A 19,099-nucleotide genomic window follows, 5' to 3' on the forward strand; every position below is an offset into this window, starting at 1 on the left:
TTGACGCTTGTTGTCGCTTCTTGACGCTTGTTGTCGCTAATTAGTGAGACCCGTTAATTGCTTGAGCAAACGTTAAAAGTGACGTCGATAAGAAACCAGTCGTAACACGTGTATTTGTTTTGAAAACAAAATGAATCAGGACATAGTTGTGTGTCAAGAGGTTTATGGTTCATCAAATGTGAAAAAGAAATACATTCTAGAAAGAAGTGGAAGTGTAAAGTCAGTTGACCTGTCACCAAAATTTACATCAGTTTCACATTTCTTTCGGGTTTGTGTTTGTTCAAATTACAATAAAAAAGGGGGAGGTAATTTCTTTTTAAAACTGTGTAAGATGACAGTTGAGTATTAAGGCAGCAACCATTTGATTTTCTGGGGGGGGCTATGGTTTTTTTTGGAAAAAAAAGTTTGTTTCCAGTTTTCGGAGAAAAAAATAATTTGTTTTTGATTCTGAGAAAAAAAAAATGTTTGTTTCCTCCTCAGCTGCCACTATATGTAATGCTAAAATTGAACGAAAAAAATTGTTTTCGACTTGTCGCGAAAAAAATAGATTGTTTTTCGCCGCAGGCGAAAAAAAAAATTTGTCCAGAAAAAAAAACCATAGCCCCCCCCCAGAAAATCAAATGGTTGCTGCCTAAACTTCAGCAGGAGGTTTTTTTACCAGATTGAATATTTATTTGCATCAACCTAAAAAGTAAAATAGCCTTGCCAAACGTCATAATTATTTGGACTAAATTGTTTCCTGCATTTTGTGTTCTAGAATATATGCATTTTCATCATGGACTGTCTTATTGATTTTCAGTTCTTACCTGACCAAGTCTTTCATTTTCAAAATCCTCTTCCTTTGAAGATATGAGATGATTTTTACAATAGACCAATAGACCTTAGCAACTCGAGGTCAGCTAACATCCTTCAACAATGAGCAAAACCCATACATTCTCATTCCGCTAAGAGTCCAATTTTTTTTATACATAGCTTTCAGTACAAAAAGCTTCCATATTGATTTTTGGCACACACTAGGGTACCTTACTTTCTGCTTTAACTATAATTTAAGAAACATTTACAACAAAGCTTTTCTCTTATTTGAATTTTTATAACAAACTAACTAACTAAATTGCAAAACAATAGAATATAACAAGAGAATATAACAAATTAACCCCTGTTTACATGCTTAATTTGTTAATCTCTAAATTGTTTTGCCATAATTTTATGATGTTAATTATTTGTATATTTTCAGTCTGTTTTTCTACCACAAGGTTATCCAGAAAGTGTCAGCTCTGATTATGTTACATACCAGATCTGGGATACTATACAGGTTAGTTATTAGCGTCTCAGGTTGATACAGGTGTGGTGTAAAAAAAATCTATATAATATACTTTCTCTTACTCTAACTACTTGATTTATCCTTTTCCAGAGCTGTTGATTATTTGTACATTGTATGCCCCAATCAACTTGAAGCTTAGTACACATGTTATCTATGATATAATCTTTCTAATTTTAATGCCAAATAAGAGATTTTTCCCCATTTTTACAGTCCACTGAACATAGAAAATGATAGTGTGAATGGGACATCCATGTACTCAGGGGACACATTCTTGTTATTCAATCAATGTGTGGTTCCTTTGATCTCAGTTGTTCATTGGTTAAAATTATTATGACATCAAGTTTTCCTGTTTTGCTCTGAAATTCCTATTGTAACATCATGAAAAAAGGCGACCATGGCTAATGAAGTCACATACAAAAAATTTAGACAGAACACATCATTTTGCAGGTCGTACGAAAAGATCTTAGAAGGATGAAAATTGTCTGCACATCATCAATAAAACATTAGAAAAACAGATTCGACCACTAAATATGTGTCTTGCGTTTTAAATTTGAAAATTAAACTGTCTCAAGTGGCTAAATATTGTATCAAACTCAATACAGTGGTAGAATCTATATATATATTTTATTGTTTGAAAAAAAAATACTGGTTACATTACATGTTGTGCAGTCAGGGGAGTTACTTGTACAAGTGATTTTTTAAATCACTTATTTGAGTGATTTTTTATTTTTGCTTAGAAACATAGCTATAGGTAGAAAAACTTGAAAATTTGCATTTCCACCAATTTGTAGCTCGTTGTAATCTCGTGAGATTTTTCCTAAACCACATGGTTTTCCAAAGATATGGTGGGAAACACTGTAAACATTGACAAAATAAAGGAATTTGCAAAAATTACTTGAAAATGACTAAAAATAGCCTTGAATTATTTATAGTCTGAGGATTTTATAAGATTTTTGCTGATACTGTGAATATTTTTCCAATAAACTTCAACATTTAAACTACATTTTGACGTTGAAAAATATATGTACTCTCGATAGAAATACCATTACTTGCGTGGTTTGAAAATTGGACCTTCTAAAGATTTTAAATCACTTCAATGAGTGATATTTTTATTCAGATACAAAAGATCATTTCAGCAAGTGATTTTTGGGATTGAAATTAACTTAAAGGGGATTAACTCCTGACGACTTAAAAAGTTCAAACAAAAAAGTGTTTTTCAGAATGTCAAAAACTTTTGGCACGATAATATAAATATGAAATCATTGTGTGCCTTCTTGATTTATTATAATTTCATAATTTCTTCACACTGCAAATGGAAATATTAAATATTTATTTGATAAATTCAGACTTAATAAAGCAGATCTTTATAAACAAACTCCATAACAACTTACATGCCAAGATAATGTTCTTTTACCAAAGAGGGTAAACAAATAATTTACATATTTTTCTGTGTATACTGTTCACATTCAACTTTCTATATATACTGGGAACTTGGTTCTGCATGGTTAATACAGGATAAAGACAAATGTTCATCTTTATTTTGTGAGATTGGTCATTTGTGTTTTGAATGTCTCAAATGACCATAGGTGGATCCAGGGGAAGGCCTGATCCCCCTTTTTGTCGTAAAAAATTGCTTGATTATATAGGGGATCACTGAAGCATGACTGGAGCCCCCCTTTATGAAAAATTCTGGATCCTTCACTGATGACTGTGCTGTCATGGCTGTAGCGATCTCCGGGGGAAGCTTGTTCCAGTCTGGTGGTGTTCACAAAGAAGGACCATTTTCTGCAGTCTTTGGTTGCTGTTTGTACCCTGCGTTTATGCTCTTGTGTATGTCTAGACATTGGTGGATCTAAAGGGGGGGGGGGGGGGTTCGGGGGTGGGACCCCACTTTTTTGGTCGATCAATGCATTTGAATGGGGACATAGTTGGACCCCCTATTTAAAATGGCTGGTCCACCCCTGCTAGATACTCTAGGTGGTCTAATAGGAGGCACACTTCTTTGTTGATGGCTACTTTATTGTTGACGATCTTGTACATCAATGCAATGTCTGCATTTTTGTTTTTATTGATCTAACATCCAGATTCATGCATGTTATTAAAAATCACTGTGCAGTAAGATCATTTGTACCATCACAGAAATCACTCTGTGCAGTGATTTTAAATCATTTGTACGAGTGATTAACACTATTATTTATCCTGGTCTTATGGGTTTTCTTACTATTAAGAATGTATTTTGACATCACAATTTCAATAGCAAAAGCATGCATTGTACAAATTCATAAGTAAGAAAACTGTTAACATATGATCTGACCATAACTTTTACTGAAAATCACTGTGGTTTGAAATCATCTGTACAAGTGATTTATATTAATTCATGTAAATCACTCTGTGCAATGATTTAAAATCATTTGTACAAGAGATTTGTATTTTTTTATGCAATGATTTGAAAGAATTGTACAAGTGATTTTCGTTATTATTGATACTCAGGTCTCATGCATGGGTTTTCCTAAAGTATAAAAAATGCATTGTGATGTCAACTTTTTATTGAAAAAGCATGCATAGCAGTACAAAAACATAGGATTTGACAATAATGAAAGTCACATACTGTGCAATGATAAAACCATTATGAATACAAGTGATTTTTATTATTTTAAACCCTAGCTATAGCTTTGAATATTGCTTTAAAAACTTGGGGGGGGGGGTAAACTGTTTTACCTCTGTCTGTCCATCCATCAGTCTGTCTGTACCATGAATAATTGCATTGCATTTTTGTCAGAAACTACTTGCCAAGGATTTCAAAATTTGGTTTTAGGGTTTTAGGGTTTATATAAGTCAGCTACTTGTATACCCAGTGATGCATTTTCCAGATTCATCATTTAAATTCAGGGAAAAAAGAAGTCATTATCATCACTGTAAAAGTGTTTGGATTTGTTGGTAAATATCACCATGATCACTGACAAGGTCAATTGGCTATAAATACCTTGTGTGCTATAAATGGTAAGAAGCACTAAGTTTTAAGTTGATTAGACTTCAGCTTCATCAAAAACTACCTTGACCAAAAACTTAAACCTGTAGCGGGATGAACGTACAAACAGACACAAAGACGAATGGCGGAACAGACAGATGGACAGATGCACAGACCAGAAAACATCATGACCCTCTACTATTGTAGGTGGGGCTTAAAAAATATAGATTTGATCTGATTGATATTTTTTGCTTCATAAATGATCTTGTGCTGGACAGCAGGACCCCTTGCTGAACCTGATTACAACAAAAAAGTTATCTGAATTTGAATTTGTTGAAATAGTTATATTCTGACAAAAAGATTGAAATGCTCTAGGCCTGCAAAATTTGACAACTTTTAGGACCTCTGCATTCTGTTTCAACCCTCAAAAAGACTAAAGTATGTTACAGAGTTGAATCAATGATTAGTCCTAGTCATTAAATAAAGATTAATATTCTGATATTGGATTTCTAACAGGGGAGGGGTTTCTAATCAGAAATCACTTCTACCAGTGTTCTATTGAAATCACTCTGAAGGAACAGTAAATAAAAGTCACTCCATTCATCCCCCCTTTTTAAGTGACTGAGGCAGAAGTGCACCATGTGAACTTTTGTCATCACTTTGCGTCTGTCGTCATAAACTATTTCAAAAACCTATCCTCTGAAACTACTGGGCCAAATACCTTCAAACTTTAAATAAATGGTCAATAAGGTATCTAGTTCATAAATTGTATCAGAAGTTTTGATCCATCAACAAACAAACACATTTTGTTTCAGCACTCTGAAATTATACAATTTACAAACATTTGATTTGATTGATAAATATAAAGTTATTTTTTTTAAATTCGAATTAATTTTTTTTTATATATATCTGTTTTTCACCATCTAGAAATTAATTGAAAATACTGCTGGTATCAGAAATAAACACCAATTTTAATTCACTCTGTGCAGTGATTTTAAATCATTTGCACAAGTGATTTTAAATCATTTCTACAAGTGATTTAAAATCATTTCAACAAGTGATTTAAAATCATTTCCACAAGTGATTTACATTCTAATTGAATGGAAATCACTCTGTGCTGTGATTTAAAATCATGTGTACCAGTGATTTACATTATTTCAAAATGTATGTGAAAGACACCCTTTGAAGTGTTTTATTTTTATTTATAAGAGTGATCAATACTATGAATGATTGTATTCCATTTACTTCACTAGAAATTATAATTATGACCTGCAAAATCTTATTTTATCACTGCTCAGGTCTTTAGTTTTCTACAAATGTTGGTTAAAATGTTTGTGTTTGTTTTTGGTCAAAGCATTTTCAGTTTATTATTGTTCTTGCTGTTCCTTTTTATGCCCATTTGTAGTCTACGTAGGGCCATTAAATTTTACCCTTGTCCATAAATTTGTTTCTGTTCTCTAACTTAAATTTGCCTCAACCAAATGTTATGAAACATATAGACAATGCTTATATTACCGCCAAACTCAGCTATAATTGTTTTTGATTAATGGTCTTTTATATTTTAAGTTTTGGTGGTTTGAAACCTCTGCTTTATGAAAAACAACTAATTCATATACTACTTCTAATGCTATTTTTTGCTCAGAAAATAAATTTTACTCAGGGCTTACAAGTTATTTTTTTATTTATTTTTACCTTTTTTATAGTCATCTAATGTCAAGGAGACCCCTGTTGTGATGTTGTTCTTTGAAAGAGAGGGATAATCCTGGTTTCTTATTGAAAATTTTCCAAACAATAATAATCACTTGAATGAGTGATTTAAAAATATATTTCTTATCACTGGTAGAAGTGATTTTTAAAAAGTAATGAAAGGGAATTAACTCTTGTTTTGTTGAAAAAATCACTTGAGAAAGTGATTTTAAAAATCACTTGTACAAGTAACTCCCCTGACTGTTGTGATACAGACACATTTTTTCTGGTAAATGCATAAATAAATTTTGGAACTTAATTTAAAGTAAAAACTAGAAACAATAAGCCACTAAATGTAATATTACAAAAACTTGACTGTTTTTTTTTTTATCTCCAGGCATTTTGTAGCAGTATAACTGGTACCCTTGCTCACCAGGCTGTACTGAAAGGGGTTGGAGTTGGTGATGAAACTGCTACAGTACTGGCTGCCACTCTCACTTGGTTACTTAAAGGTTATACATTTGAAATATTTTAATCTACTTTTGGCAAATTTTGTGTTAAGGTCTACCTGTAGATCAAAGTGATTTAATGCCTGTATTGCCATCATGTGATAAGTTGTCTATAATAGAGGTTTGATAACTTAAGATATGACAAAATGGGACTTATTATTCTTGTTTTACAATTACATGTTGATCTTACAGTTTTTTTAGCCATTAACTGCAAAGGGCTAGAGACTGTTATACTTATTTTCATTTGACATTTTATATATATGCACACTATTTTCTTCCCATTGCCAATATATATATTTTAGTACTATTGACAGAACGTCTAGTGCCTGTGGATGAACATATTTGATATTTGAAAATTACGTTTACAAGTGGAATATGAACAACAACAGAAACAGTTCAAATTATCTAAATATACAGAAGGATTAAAAAATCAAGAAAAGGTTTAAATTTTAATGTAATACAAAAACTTTTAAAATACATAAGCAGTACAGGAACATATGTATTTTAGATATATACTGTTCCCAGACCTAAATAAGTTATTGATCGGAGTTACTTCCCTTGTTTCAGTGTTGCTTAGATATTTACTATAGCAGTATGATTTTTTTATATTTTGAAATATAATTTTTTTTCTAGATTAAATGAACAGTTTTGTAAATAAAATGGCTACTATGAGTTATAATCTATGAGAAGTACTTTTTATTTGAAATGTAACGTCAAATTAAACACTTGAGATCTGTGTAAGGACCAATTGTATCGGTCAGAAACTTTCTCAGATTACTCAATCAGATGTGGATTCTAAAGAATTCCAATTTCTAGACTCTTAGTACTGTAATTCATAGTACTTACAAATTAAATAAATGGGACAAGAATTAGTGTGTAGTTACTGCCAATCAACACTTAGTCCAGTTGTCATTGATGACAGCATAATATTATAAATCATACAGGCTTTCTGTAACTTTTCAAATTTATTAAATTTATATTACTGTTCAACAAGTACTAGTAGGTTACAACTAACCACAGTATCTGTAGGGGAATTTAATTAGCATCCTATAGGTCTGATTATAAGCTCCAAACAATAAAAGATAAAATTCATTGTCATAAAAGAGTAGATTCTAAAGTAACTAGGTTTTAATGAAATGCATCAAATTTGATACTTATATCATGTAATATTACTAAAAAGATATTTGTCCAAACCACTATATCTGTGTAAAATATCTGTGCATGATTTTGAAAATGTTTATGTAAATTAAAACTACTTACCTATAGGAAATCGTAATCATTTAATTAGATTTATATTTATTCCAGATGGTACTGGTATGCTTGGACGGATTCTGTTTGCATGGATGCAAGGGTAGGTATTACCGTATAGCAGGTTATTTTCGCGAGTGTAAATTTGCATGATTGTCATTGAATAAGGTATGCAAATTATTTTGGTGGTTATTATTTTGGAGGATTCAAAACTTTTATCTAAACCTTTGCCTGTGCCATTTTAAATTGGCGGAATTTATTTTGGTGATTTTGTTCTATTTGCGAAAAAAAGCTAAAATTTGCATTCCGCGAAAATAACCTGCTATACGTTATTACTATGGTTGTTAAAGATAAGTGTCATGCGAGGCATTCTGTTTACTTATAAACAGAGGATAGGGAACTCAGTATGGTATGATAATATAGGATTATAGGCATAATTATGTAAAGTAGGATGTGATGTTTACAAGGACATTACTTTAAATTCAGAAAATATTTGCATGCATTTTATTATTGTGATTTTTATGAATGAACAAAAATGAGATATAAATTATTTAGATTTCAGGAAAAAGTGCATAACATATATGTAACAGATATGAATATCTGAGTTTTTATTACCAGTATTGCTAATTACTGTAAGCCTATCACATTATTTGCATTAATAAAAACCTCACATTAATTTCTGAATTGACCATATTGACATATATGAAAGTAGGATTAATTGATGAAAAAAATGTAAAAGCCTTTTGGAATGTTTTTCATCTTAGATATTTTATGATGAAATTTTGTAACATTATTTTTTTTCTTTTTTTTTTCAGAACAAGTTTAGACTGTGATGCTAAAAGATGGAGGTATGTCAATATTTTTCAATGAAATAATCTAAATCCAAAACTTATGCAGAAAAAACATATTAAAAAACATATTTTATGTGGTATGGGAGTATAGATGAATAATGATAGAATTTTTTCATACTTTTCCATAATGAATTATTGATTGTGAGATGTTAAAAAATATATTAAATAAAAATGACATGTCAAAGAACATGATTTCGAGGTACAAGTTATTTGAATTATTTTACATTTGTCATTTTGGGCCTAATTATAGCTGACTATGGGGCATGGGTTATACTCATTGTTGGAGGCTGTATGGTCATTATGATGACCTCTAGTTGTAAATTTCTTTGTTATTTGGTCTCATGTGAAGAGTTGTTTCATTATTGATTATACCACATCTTCTTATTTTTATGTAAGCAGAATGTTAGTCCTATCAAACATAAATAGTGTGTGTGATAGTGCAGTATACTGTGGATTCATTTACTTTCATTGGTACCAATTTTCATGTATTAAGGAAAACTTACATTTTGTAGTTTACTTGCACCCATGAAATCCACGAATGTCCAATTAATAATAATACATCTACAGCATTGACTAAACCATTTTTTTTATCGTAGGTGGGGCATTATGTTTTCTGGTCTGTGCGTCCGTTCATCCTTTCCTTTGTTCCTTCGTTCGTCCGTGCGTCTGTTCGTCCCACTTCAGGTTACAGTTTTTGGTCGAGGTAGTTTTTGATGAAGTTGAAGTCCAATGAACTTAAAACTTAGTACACATGTTCCCTATGATATGATCTTTCCAATTTTAATGCCAAATTAAAGTATTGACCCCAATTTCACTGAACATGTAAAATGATAGTGCGGGTGGGGCATCCATATACTATGGACACATTCTTGTTTTAGATTGTTTGCTGATATCCTTAATGATCTGGCAATATTTATGGAGATTTTAGCACCAAGTTTTCCGTTGCTATTTACACCTATTGTGTGCACAGCAGGTGTTTGCAAGGTAAGGTATACAAGCTTAAATATTGACTGAAAGGTCAACCAATTTCCAGAGCCAGACAACACTTTGGTTTAAAGAAAATGATGTTAAGACATACAACAGTCCATAAAACTACTACACAGAAGAAAACAGACTGAGCAACAGAGGTGAAAAAACAATAACTTGATTACAGACTCCTGTCTTAGGACAGGCACCTAACCAATATGGCAGTGTTGAACTTGTTTGTGACTGTCATCTGCCCTCATGCATATTTGATTTGTGCAAGGTAAATGGAAGTATCTTAAAAGCACTTTTTAGCTCACCTTGCCCAAGAGGCCAAGTGAGTTTTTCTCATCACTTGTCGTCCTTCGTCCATCGTCCGTCGTCATCGTTAACTTTTACAAAAATCTTCTCCTCTGAAACAACTGGGCCAAATTTAACCAACCTTGGCCACAATCATCATTGGGATATCTAGTTAAAAAAATGTGTCCAGTGACCCAGCCAACTGACCAAGATGCCGCCATGGCTAAAAATAGAACATAGGGGTAAAATGTAGATTTTGGCTTATAACTCTGAAACCAATGCATTAAGAGCAAATCTGACGGGGTAAAATTGTTAAGCAAGTCAAGATCTATTTGCCCTGAAATATTCAAATGAATCAGACAACCCGTTGTTGGGTTGCTGCCCCTGAATTGGTAATTTTTAAGGAAATTTTGCTGTTTTTGGTTATTATCTTGAATATTATTATAGATATAGATAAACTATAAACACCAATAATGTTCAGCTAAGTAAGATCTACAAATAAGTCAACATGACCAAAATGGTTAGTTAACCCCTTAAGGAGTTATTGCCCTTTATAGTCAATTTTTAACAATTTTCATAAATTTAGTAAATTATGGTATTCCTCTGTAACTAAAGGGCCAAGTTTATTATAGATATAGAAAATTGTAAGTAGCAAGAATGCTTAGTAAAGTAAGATGTACCAACACATCACCATCACAAAAACACAATTTTGTCATGAATCCATTGTGTCCTTTGTTTAATATGCCCATAGACCAAGGTGAGCGTCACAGGCTCTTAAGAGCCTCTAGTTAATTTTCCAGTCAATAGTGGGTGTAGCAGGGGGAGCCACTAGAGCAGCTTTGACACAACATCAAGCAAGAAGAAACAACATGGCTGATGTCTCGGCTAAAGATGGAAGTCAGGTAATTAATATTAGATCTAAATTAGGGTATGGTTATTTATTTTTAAACCTTGTTCATTTCCACCATTTGCACATAATACATTTGGTAGTTATCTTGCCTTTCCCTTCGGTAAAATAAAAATGTTAATATATCTACATTATTTTCAAATTAGTGGTCATTGATTCATATTTTTATGCAGATTTCTTTTTTGCTGATTAATTATTTATATAAGAGAAAATCCAAGTTTGATATATTCATGAAAATTTAAATTGAGCAATTCTTTTGTATTAATCACAAGAGGCATGTAAATTAATCAATTTTGAAAATTAGTTTTTAAGAGTATTTTTTTGTACAGAGATGTCAACATGATATTGAAGTTAACTTTTGTTTTTACAGGAAACCTTGGTGAATTTGGCAGGATTAATCATTAACTTTTTGTTGATACCCATTGTGACGGGTAAACCTATGTAGGTATCATCAATGCTAAAAGGTTTAGCCTTAATGAATAGACAGATTGATTGATTTTGCTTTACATTTGATGAATATACATTTATCTTTAAGTTGTAATTATGCACCTACCGTTAAGTTGTTGAGTTTCCTGTATGTTAATTTAAACTTCTACCTATGGATTCAATCTAGAGCACAGTTGGGAACAGTATATCTAGCGGGAAATGAATCTGATACACTTTTCAGTGTAAAATTGATAAAATCTCGGACTCTCCGAGACTTCCCGAGATTTATGGATTTTGATAGCGTCTGACTGAAATATTAAAGGAACTGCTCAATAGATTAACCATATAACTCTAATCGTAAATAAATTACAAGTTTTATCATTTAGTACATATATTTTGTCATATAGAATTACCAAAATAAGTTTGATTTATTTGATGTGAAGTGCTTTATAATAGTTTCGGAATTTTTAAATCATCGCGGCATTGCCACCATTTTTTTATTACCTTGTTTGCATTTTACACAATTCTGTGATGAAATGCTGGCGATCGTAACAAATTTGAAGTAGCAGAAAACAAGTTTGATACACTTGCATCATGACAAAACTAGTTTGAATTACATTTTATTGATATTATTAGAAATTATAAAGATAACAGCAAGTCCGTTTTAAACACATGTTCGTTTCCATATCGTATCTTTATTAACTAAATTGGCCCTGACGAAAAAATCGACTACAATCAGGTAGTGTCAAGTCCCGTCAATAGATATGTTCCTGAGCACAGACAACATTAAAAAAAAATCTGACAATATCAGATCACAGTTTGCTTGCCACTAAGCTTTAAATTTTATACATGAGTTGACCGATATTGTATTTGTTTGATTTATAGATAGGCAAAAGTAAATAGTACAAATTTAAGACGAATTGGTTGTCGTTTCTTTATGTGTTACATATTTGTTTTTCGTTCATTTTTTTAACTAAATAAGGCCGTTAGTTTTCTCGTTTGAATTGTTTTACATTGTCTTATCGGGGCCTTTTATAGCTCACTATGCAGTATGGGCTTTGCTCATTGTTGAAGGCCGTACGGTGACCTATAGTTGTTAATGTCTGTGTCATTTTGGTCTTTTGTGGATAGTTGTCTCATTGGCAATCATACCACATCTTCTTTTTTATAATAAAATATTCTAGTTCCATAAATTAAAATCATATTTTTTTTACTTGAAAGGAAATATTAAAAAAATGGATTCCAAAAACATGACACAGACTGTAATTTGGCCTCATTTTTAAAATCCTTGCTATTTCAATGTCATTTATTTTAACATAATTGCATCATGTGTATATTTTCAGGATAATTTGGAGTTTATTTGTGATATTTACATGCTTACATCTATTTGCTAATTATCGTGCTGTTACCTGTGTTGTCATGGAATCTCTTAATCAAGCGCGACTGAATATCATCATAAAAGATTACATAAAGACAGGAATAATACCTCAACCAAAGATAGTGAATTTTAAAGAACCAGTTATATGGAGTAGGTTTTAAAAAAAATGTACTTCACAAAGTTATTAATTAAAGTAGATGAGGGGTGTACACCTATGAGACAGCTACTCAACGACACAAATTACATCTACAAGTAACCAATAGACCGGCATCTATACATCATGTCAAGTTCTCAGTTCTCCCAAGTCTAAAAAGTAGTGAATCTATATGTTTGGTATTGATTCCCTAGATATCATCACATTTATTTGGCTTTAAAAATTAGGGATCATGTAGTCATGACCAAGTTCACATGTCTTTCTGTCCACTGGTTCAAAACAAATGTGTTTTTTATACCCCTGCTTTAAAAAAAAGTGGGGTTATACTGTTTTACCTCTGTCTGCTGTCAGTCAATCTGTCAGTCCGTCCTTCAGTCCATCCATCTGTTAGTCCCATGAATATTTTTCATCACATTTTTCTCAAGGATTTCTTAAATTTATTTTGAGGGTTTATATATAGTGTATTTAGATTCAGCACTCAACAACTTACTGTTTACTGAACACTTGTATCATTTACACATGATAGCTAAGTTGAAAATTTTCGTCACATCTTTCTTGGGAAATACAATACAAAGATTTCTGAAATTTGGTTTCAGGGTTTATATTAGTTAGCTATATAGATACAGTGTGATGCTTTTTTCAGATTCATCACTCAACAACTTCCTGTTCACCGAAATACACTTGTTTTATTTGTGATTAGTTAAGAGACAAAACCCAATAAAACAATCAGTCTGTATTTTAGAATATCTATATTTAGTTTAAGAGTTAAAGTTCCTCATTATTTCTTTTTTCAGAAACAAGACGAAAACTACAGATATATTTAGGTTCCTCCATTAGGTCTGTTTGTAAGAGGTATGTGGTTTTGTTTTGTAGATCTAATTACATATAGCTTAGTTTATTCTGCTTTACTGGCCAGAAAAATAGAGAATTATGGCAGATAGTGTCAGCAGTCAGGGGCATTACTTAAACAAGTAATATTTTTTAGTTACTTATATAGGTAATTTTTGTTTTAAAAAATTATAAAATTACTCAATAGAGTTATTTTAAATTTCAATAGAAACATGGACTAAATGAAGTTTTCTTGAATTTTTACAGCATTTTATATCATAAAATGAAGAATTAATTTGATTTAAGAGGAGTATAGAGATAAAGGGTTACTTTAAAAATAATGACAAAAATATTACTTGAATAAGTTATTTTATACATCTTTGAAAGAATTAGTAATAACACTTATTTAAGGAACATATGTAATTGTTTTGGGTTACAAATTATAAATAACTTTAAGTCTTAATTAATTCACAAGTTTCTATCTATTTATATCTTTCTACCTTCAAGATTTTTGAGGAAAATGATATTTTAATAGTCTCAAGGGACCGATCTTTGACCCAAAAGCGTCGATATGAAAGATAAGTGTGTCAGAAAGGTAATTAGTGTTTCAGAAAGATTAGATTTTATATTTCATGGGAAAAATAACCAGATGACTGTGAAAATTTGTTAAAGCTAGTAAAATCTGTGTAGTTGGACACCTATAAAAATAATATTTAGAAAAGTTACTTATATAAGTTATATTTAAAATAGCCTCGTTTTCAACATTACTTGTATAGGTAATTTTAAATGTTACTTGTTTAAGTAATGCCCCTGACTGGTCAGTGTCTACTGGTTGATAACCTGGTGTTTTATTCAATAACAGAAGCATTGCGTAAACCTAGCAGACTGCTGATTTTTTTCAACAACAATTTTAACCTCATTTGTTAAAAGTCTGTTTTGTTTGATCTGTTTGATGAAAAAATGAAGAATTTTCTATAAATTAAACATGCTGTAGGAAGATACATGTATGGAGACATGACTTCATTGCTTGATGACATCCTTGATTTGGGAAAATTAAGTTAATAGAATATTACGCAAAGATTTCCTGTCTTAAATATTTTGAGACAAACTGAATTTCTGACGGTAACTGGTACTCAACCAGTATTATAAGCATAGATAAATTATTGATGTAAAATTACAAATTTTTTTTGTTATATGTTGATGTAATATTTCCATTATTGAATGCTTTTCAAATAAATAAATGTGTATTTTCTTGTTTAACTATTCAAAATACAATCAGAAATTAATTAGACATATCTGAATTTGAGCTATTTACATTTTTTTTCTGACAGTTCCAAAGATTTACAGAGTATGTTACATATATACAGAGACAGTCAGTACTTACTAATGATAGATCTAAAGAATAGTAAGTAATCTGTTCGTTAACAAAATAAATGTGGCTTAGTTGTTACAAAAACAAAATACTTAATTTGTGGCACATGAATTTATTACAAATTCTATTTATTTGTACACATGCATTCAATAGTTATCAAAGGTACCAGGATTATAATTTTGTACGCCAGATGCGGGTTTCGTCTACATAAGACTCATCAGTGACGCTCATATCAAAATATTTATAAATCCAAACAAGTACAAAGTTGAAGAGCATTGAGGATCAAAAATTCCAAAAAGTTGTGTCAAACCTGTGGACATGTAAGCAGCCCACACATAACAAAGTAAGAGTTAATGAACCAATAGGATAATCTTCATTCAGTTTTGATATCAAAAGGTTTAAAACATTGAATAAGTGAATCTATCTGAATACCTTGGTAAATTAAGGCAGAGGTAGTTTAACCATATTTTAATCTTATAAATCAATTATGATTAGAAGACAAATCAAGGTTACAAATAAAAACTTAGGATGACTCAATGAACTCCAAAAGGAGCAAAACAGGAAGATTCGACAGGGTTAGCATCTCCTGCTATTGCAAGCATCATTTGCCAAGCAAATCATAGTTATTGCATCAGAGGGGGGTAATTTTAAAGTCCTTTGATTGTGTGATTTATAGATTTTTACATGATAACTATAAGAAATTTGATCTAATTTTGTTTGCATTATTAAACTCATTATATTTATTCCATGATGTTAATTGTAGGCTGTATCAACATAGTACTTTCCCAGTCCAGTACCATAGAAGATCAGATACAAAGCTGTTTACAGGCAGAAATTATTAATTATGTTTATGAAATGTTATATGTACCTGACGTAAGTTAGAGGTTGAAATTTTTTGAAATGAATTATATGTAAAAAGAATTTCGAAAATAACTAATAAAGTTTGGGTGAAATCATGATAAAACAACAAAAATCGGCATAGCATTTGAAAATAGGTTCTGATACATGTGGATTTACGTGGGAGGTATATTGTAACACCCTTATATCTCTGAGTCTGTGCTTGGTATAGATATATTGAGAATTTTATCACGGTGTTGTTTACAAGGCAAAAGAAGCACGTCATATTTGAATAACATGTTCAATGAAATGCATTTTCTTTGAAAAAACTATGAGTTGTTGAGAACAAATCACTTTTATGATGGTCTTCTACAGTAGAATCTTTTTGAGTGTGATAATTACCAAAATATTGACAGCTTGAAATATTTCTACATGTATGTTGTTTTTATATTTTCAGCAAACACCACAGAAAAATATTGACTCAATTGCAGAATTTTTAATAAATGGTAAGTTTATACTGTTAATATTCTCAGCTTTTTTTACCACAAATTTTTGTTTGCCTTTTATAATGCAATCTTGTTGTCGTTGTCGTCCGAACAATAACTTTAGTTTACATAAATGGATCTCTTTGAAATCAAATAAGAAGGTTAAATACCACAAAAGGAAGGTTGGGATTGAATTTGGGGATGATGGTTTTACAGGTTTAGGAATAAGGGGCCAAAAAGAAGCATTTTTCTACTTTCAAGATAATAACTTGTGTATAAGTATTTCAATTGCTCTGAAATTGTACCACAATGTTTAATACCACAAGTAAAAGGCTTGGATTAATTTTGGGGTCTATGGTGTCAACAGCTTAGGAATAATGGGCCCAAAAGGGGCCAAAAACAAGCATTTTTGTAGTTTCTGGACAATAACTTGTGTGTAAGTGTATGGATCGCTCTGACATTGTACCACAAAGTTCCCTATCACAAAAGGAAGGCTGGTATTGAGTTTAGGGGTTATTGCCCCATTCTTGGAGGAAATAGGGGCCAAAAAAGGGCAAAAAAACAAGCATTTTTCTAGTTTCTAGACAATAACTTGTGTTTAAGTGTATGGATCTCCCTGAAATTGTACTACAAGGTTCCATACTACAAAGAAAAGGCTGGTGATCAAGTGTTGGGGTAATTGCTCCTATGGTGGGGAGAGGGGTTCTAAATTTTTTAAGGGTTTAATTTTTTTTCAAAATTTTTCAAACTTCAAATTTTTCAAGAAGAAATCTTCAATTGCACAGTATTGCCCAATAGATTTGTAAGACTTTGACATTTGTTTTGTGTCGGAAACCTATTTTATGTAAAAAATTTGATCACAATACAAATTCAGACAGTATCAAGCTTGAATATTGTGTCCAAATATGCCCCAACTGTGCAGGGTTCAACCTCTGCAGTTGTATCAGACAGCGCTCAGCGAAGCATTTTATTTAAAACAGTAAATTGAGCAAATAGAACTATCAGTACAATAAATGTTGATTTGAAGTAAAGATGTTGATTACTATTTAGGTGATAGCCAGCTATCAATTTATTTAATTAAATAAATGTTGATTTGAAGTAAAGATGTTGATTACTATTTAGATGATAGCCAGCTATCAATTTATTTAATTAAACAACTTCAAATACATGATACATTAATGTTTTACTCGTTACCAGTTTGTCAAGAAGAGATGAAATCAGTCAGATTAAACCAATCACACTCACTGGACTGTAGCAAATTATTGACAAATTGACTTCTGTGAAATAAACCAGTGTACCATACAAAGCAGGATATGTTTACAAGAGCAAAGATATCACGGTGGGCTAAAATGGAAACTCCAAATCCTTGATATTATGTTTGCTGTTCATGTTCATCCCTTTGTGTTATCCATCACACTTGACTTATTGTTATGTACCTGTGAAATACAACTTTCTCTACAAACAGTTGTTAACTTGTATTCAGAGCAATAATTTCAGATTTTTGGTGGTAAACTATGGAACACTTACTAAACACTTTTTGGTGGTAAACTATGGAACACTTACTAAACACTTTTTGGTGGTCAACTATGGAACACTTACTAAACACTTTTAACATGTCTATCAGATTTTTGGTGGTAAACTATGGAACACTTACTAAACACTTTTAACATGTCTATCATTCTGAATATGCTTGGTGGTAAACTATGGAACACTTACTAAACACATAACATGTCTATCATTCTGAATATGCTTCACTTTAAGCAAACACAATTAAACAACCTGTCCATTCTAAGTGTACATATATTATTCAGGGGATTGTGGATCCACATCACACCAGTCCTACCATTACACTCTATCCATAATAGACAGGTTTAGAGAAGATCTACATGACAGTGGATGGTTGACAGACCCTGTGTTATTAGGACCTCAAGAGTGGAGATGTACATGGGACATTAATGGACTCTCAGACAAGAAACATTATTGATTCTTTTAATTAAATATTAGTGACTACCTAGCACAGCAATGTACTGTAGATCCATTCATTTATTCTTGTATACAATTTTATTTATGAAGGGGATATGGTATTTTTGAGGCATTTAAATTCATGGGTTTGGATAACTTATGCATACTACCTAAACATATAGAAAATTGGTGTTTTGTGGAACACTTAGAAATAATGTCAAAGTAGATTGGCTCCACATGACCAATATACATTATTATAAATACAGGCTCCACATGACCAATATACATTATTATAAATACAGGCTCCATATGACCAATATACATTATTATAAATACATAATGTGAATGAAATTCAAAATGTTTATTCTTTCTTTATGGTGACAGCATACTTTGGTTAACTCTTATCTTAGTGAAGTATTGAATGTCATTTCATGTTCCATAATACACATAACTGTTTTTTTTTTATCACAATGATAACTGTGATATGTCTTGCTTTTTTGTAATTTCGATAATGCAAATGTTGAAATTAAAATAGCAACACTTAAACATATAAGTTTTGCAAATATACAAAGTCAATGAAACATGACTGAAAGTACATGGCCAACCAATCTCCATGGAAATTTGATGTGCCAAAGCTTATACAACTGCGTACCATTTATCATTAAGTTACCACTGGTGGTTCCCCATAAACTGACCTAATCACAAACTAATACATGAAAACTAACCAAAAATTACGAAGTCAATAGACCATGACTTAGGGGGCAGAGCCAAATAATCTCCATGGAAATGAGATGTGCCAAAGATTATACAACTACATACCATTTATCATTAACTTACCACTGGTGGTTCCCCATAAACTGACCTAATCACAAACTTATACAATATAACTAAGCAAAAGTTTCGA

General features: G+C 31.5%; 1 protein-coding gene across 1 annotated transcript; it reads left to right on the forward strand.

Annotated features, from left to right (window-relative positions):
- Window positions 1-91: 91 nt before the first annotated feature.
- On the forward strand, window positions 92-18,305 carry LOC143075148 (RUS family member 1-like). The gene is made up of 14 exons (XM_076250472.1): window positions 92-268; window positions 1,235-1,312; window positions 6,373-6,487; window positions 7,790-7,835; window positions 8,548-8,580; window positions 9,462-9,567; window positions 10,647-10,748; window positions 11,124-11,194; window positions 12,523-12,707; window positions 13,506-13,563; window positions 14,871-14,944; window positions 15,675-15,784; window positions 16,206-16,254; window positions 18,045-18,305. The coding sequence occupies exons 1-14, from the start codon at window positions 131-133 to the stop codon at window positions 18,215-18,217; spliced, it is 1,338 nt and encodes a 445-aa protein (XP_076106587.1). The 5' UTR covers window positions 92-130; the 3' UTR covers window positions 18,218-18,305.
- The last annotated feature ends 794 nt before the right edge of the window (window positions 18,306-19,099 follow it).

This window comes from Mytilus galloprovincialis, chromosome 5, assembly GCF_965363235.1.
Source record: "Mytilus galloprovincialis chromosome 5, xbMytGall1.hap1.1, whole genome shotgun sequence".
NCBI classification, from domain to species: domain Eukaryota; kingdom Metazoa; phylum Mollusca; class Bivalvia; order Mytilida; family Mytilidae; genus Mytilus; species Mytilus galloprovincialis.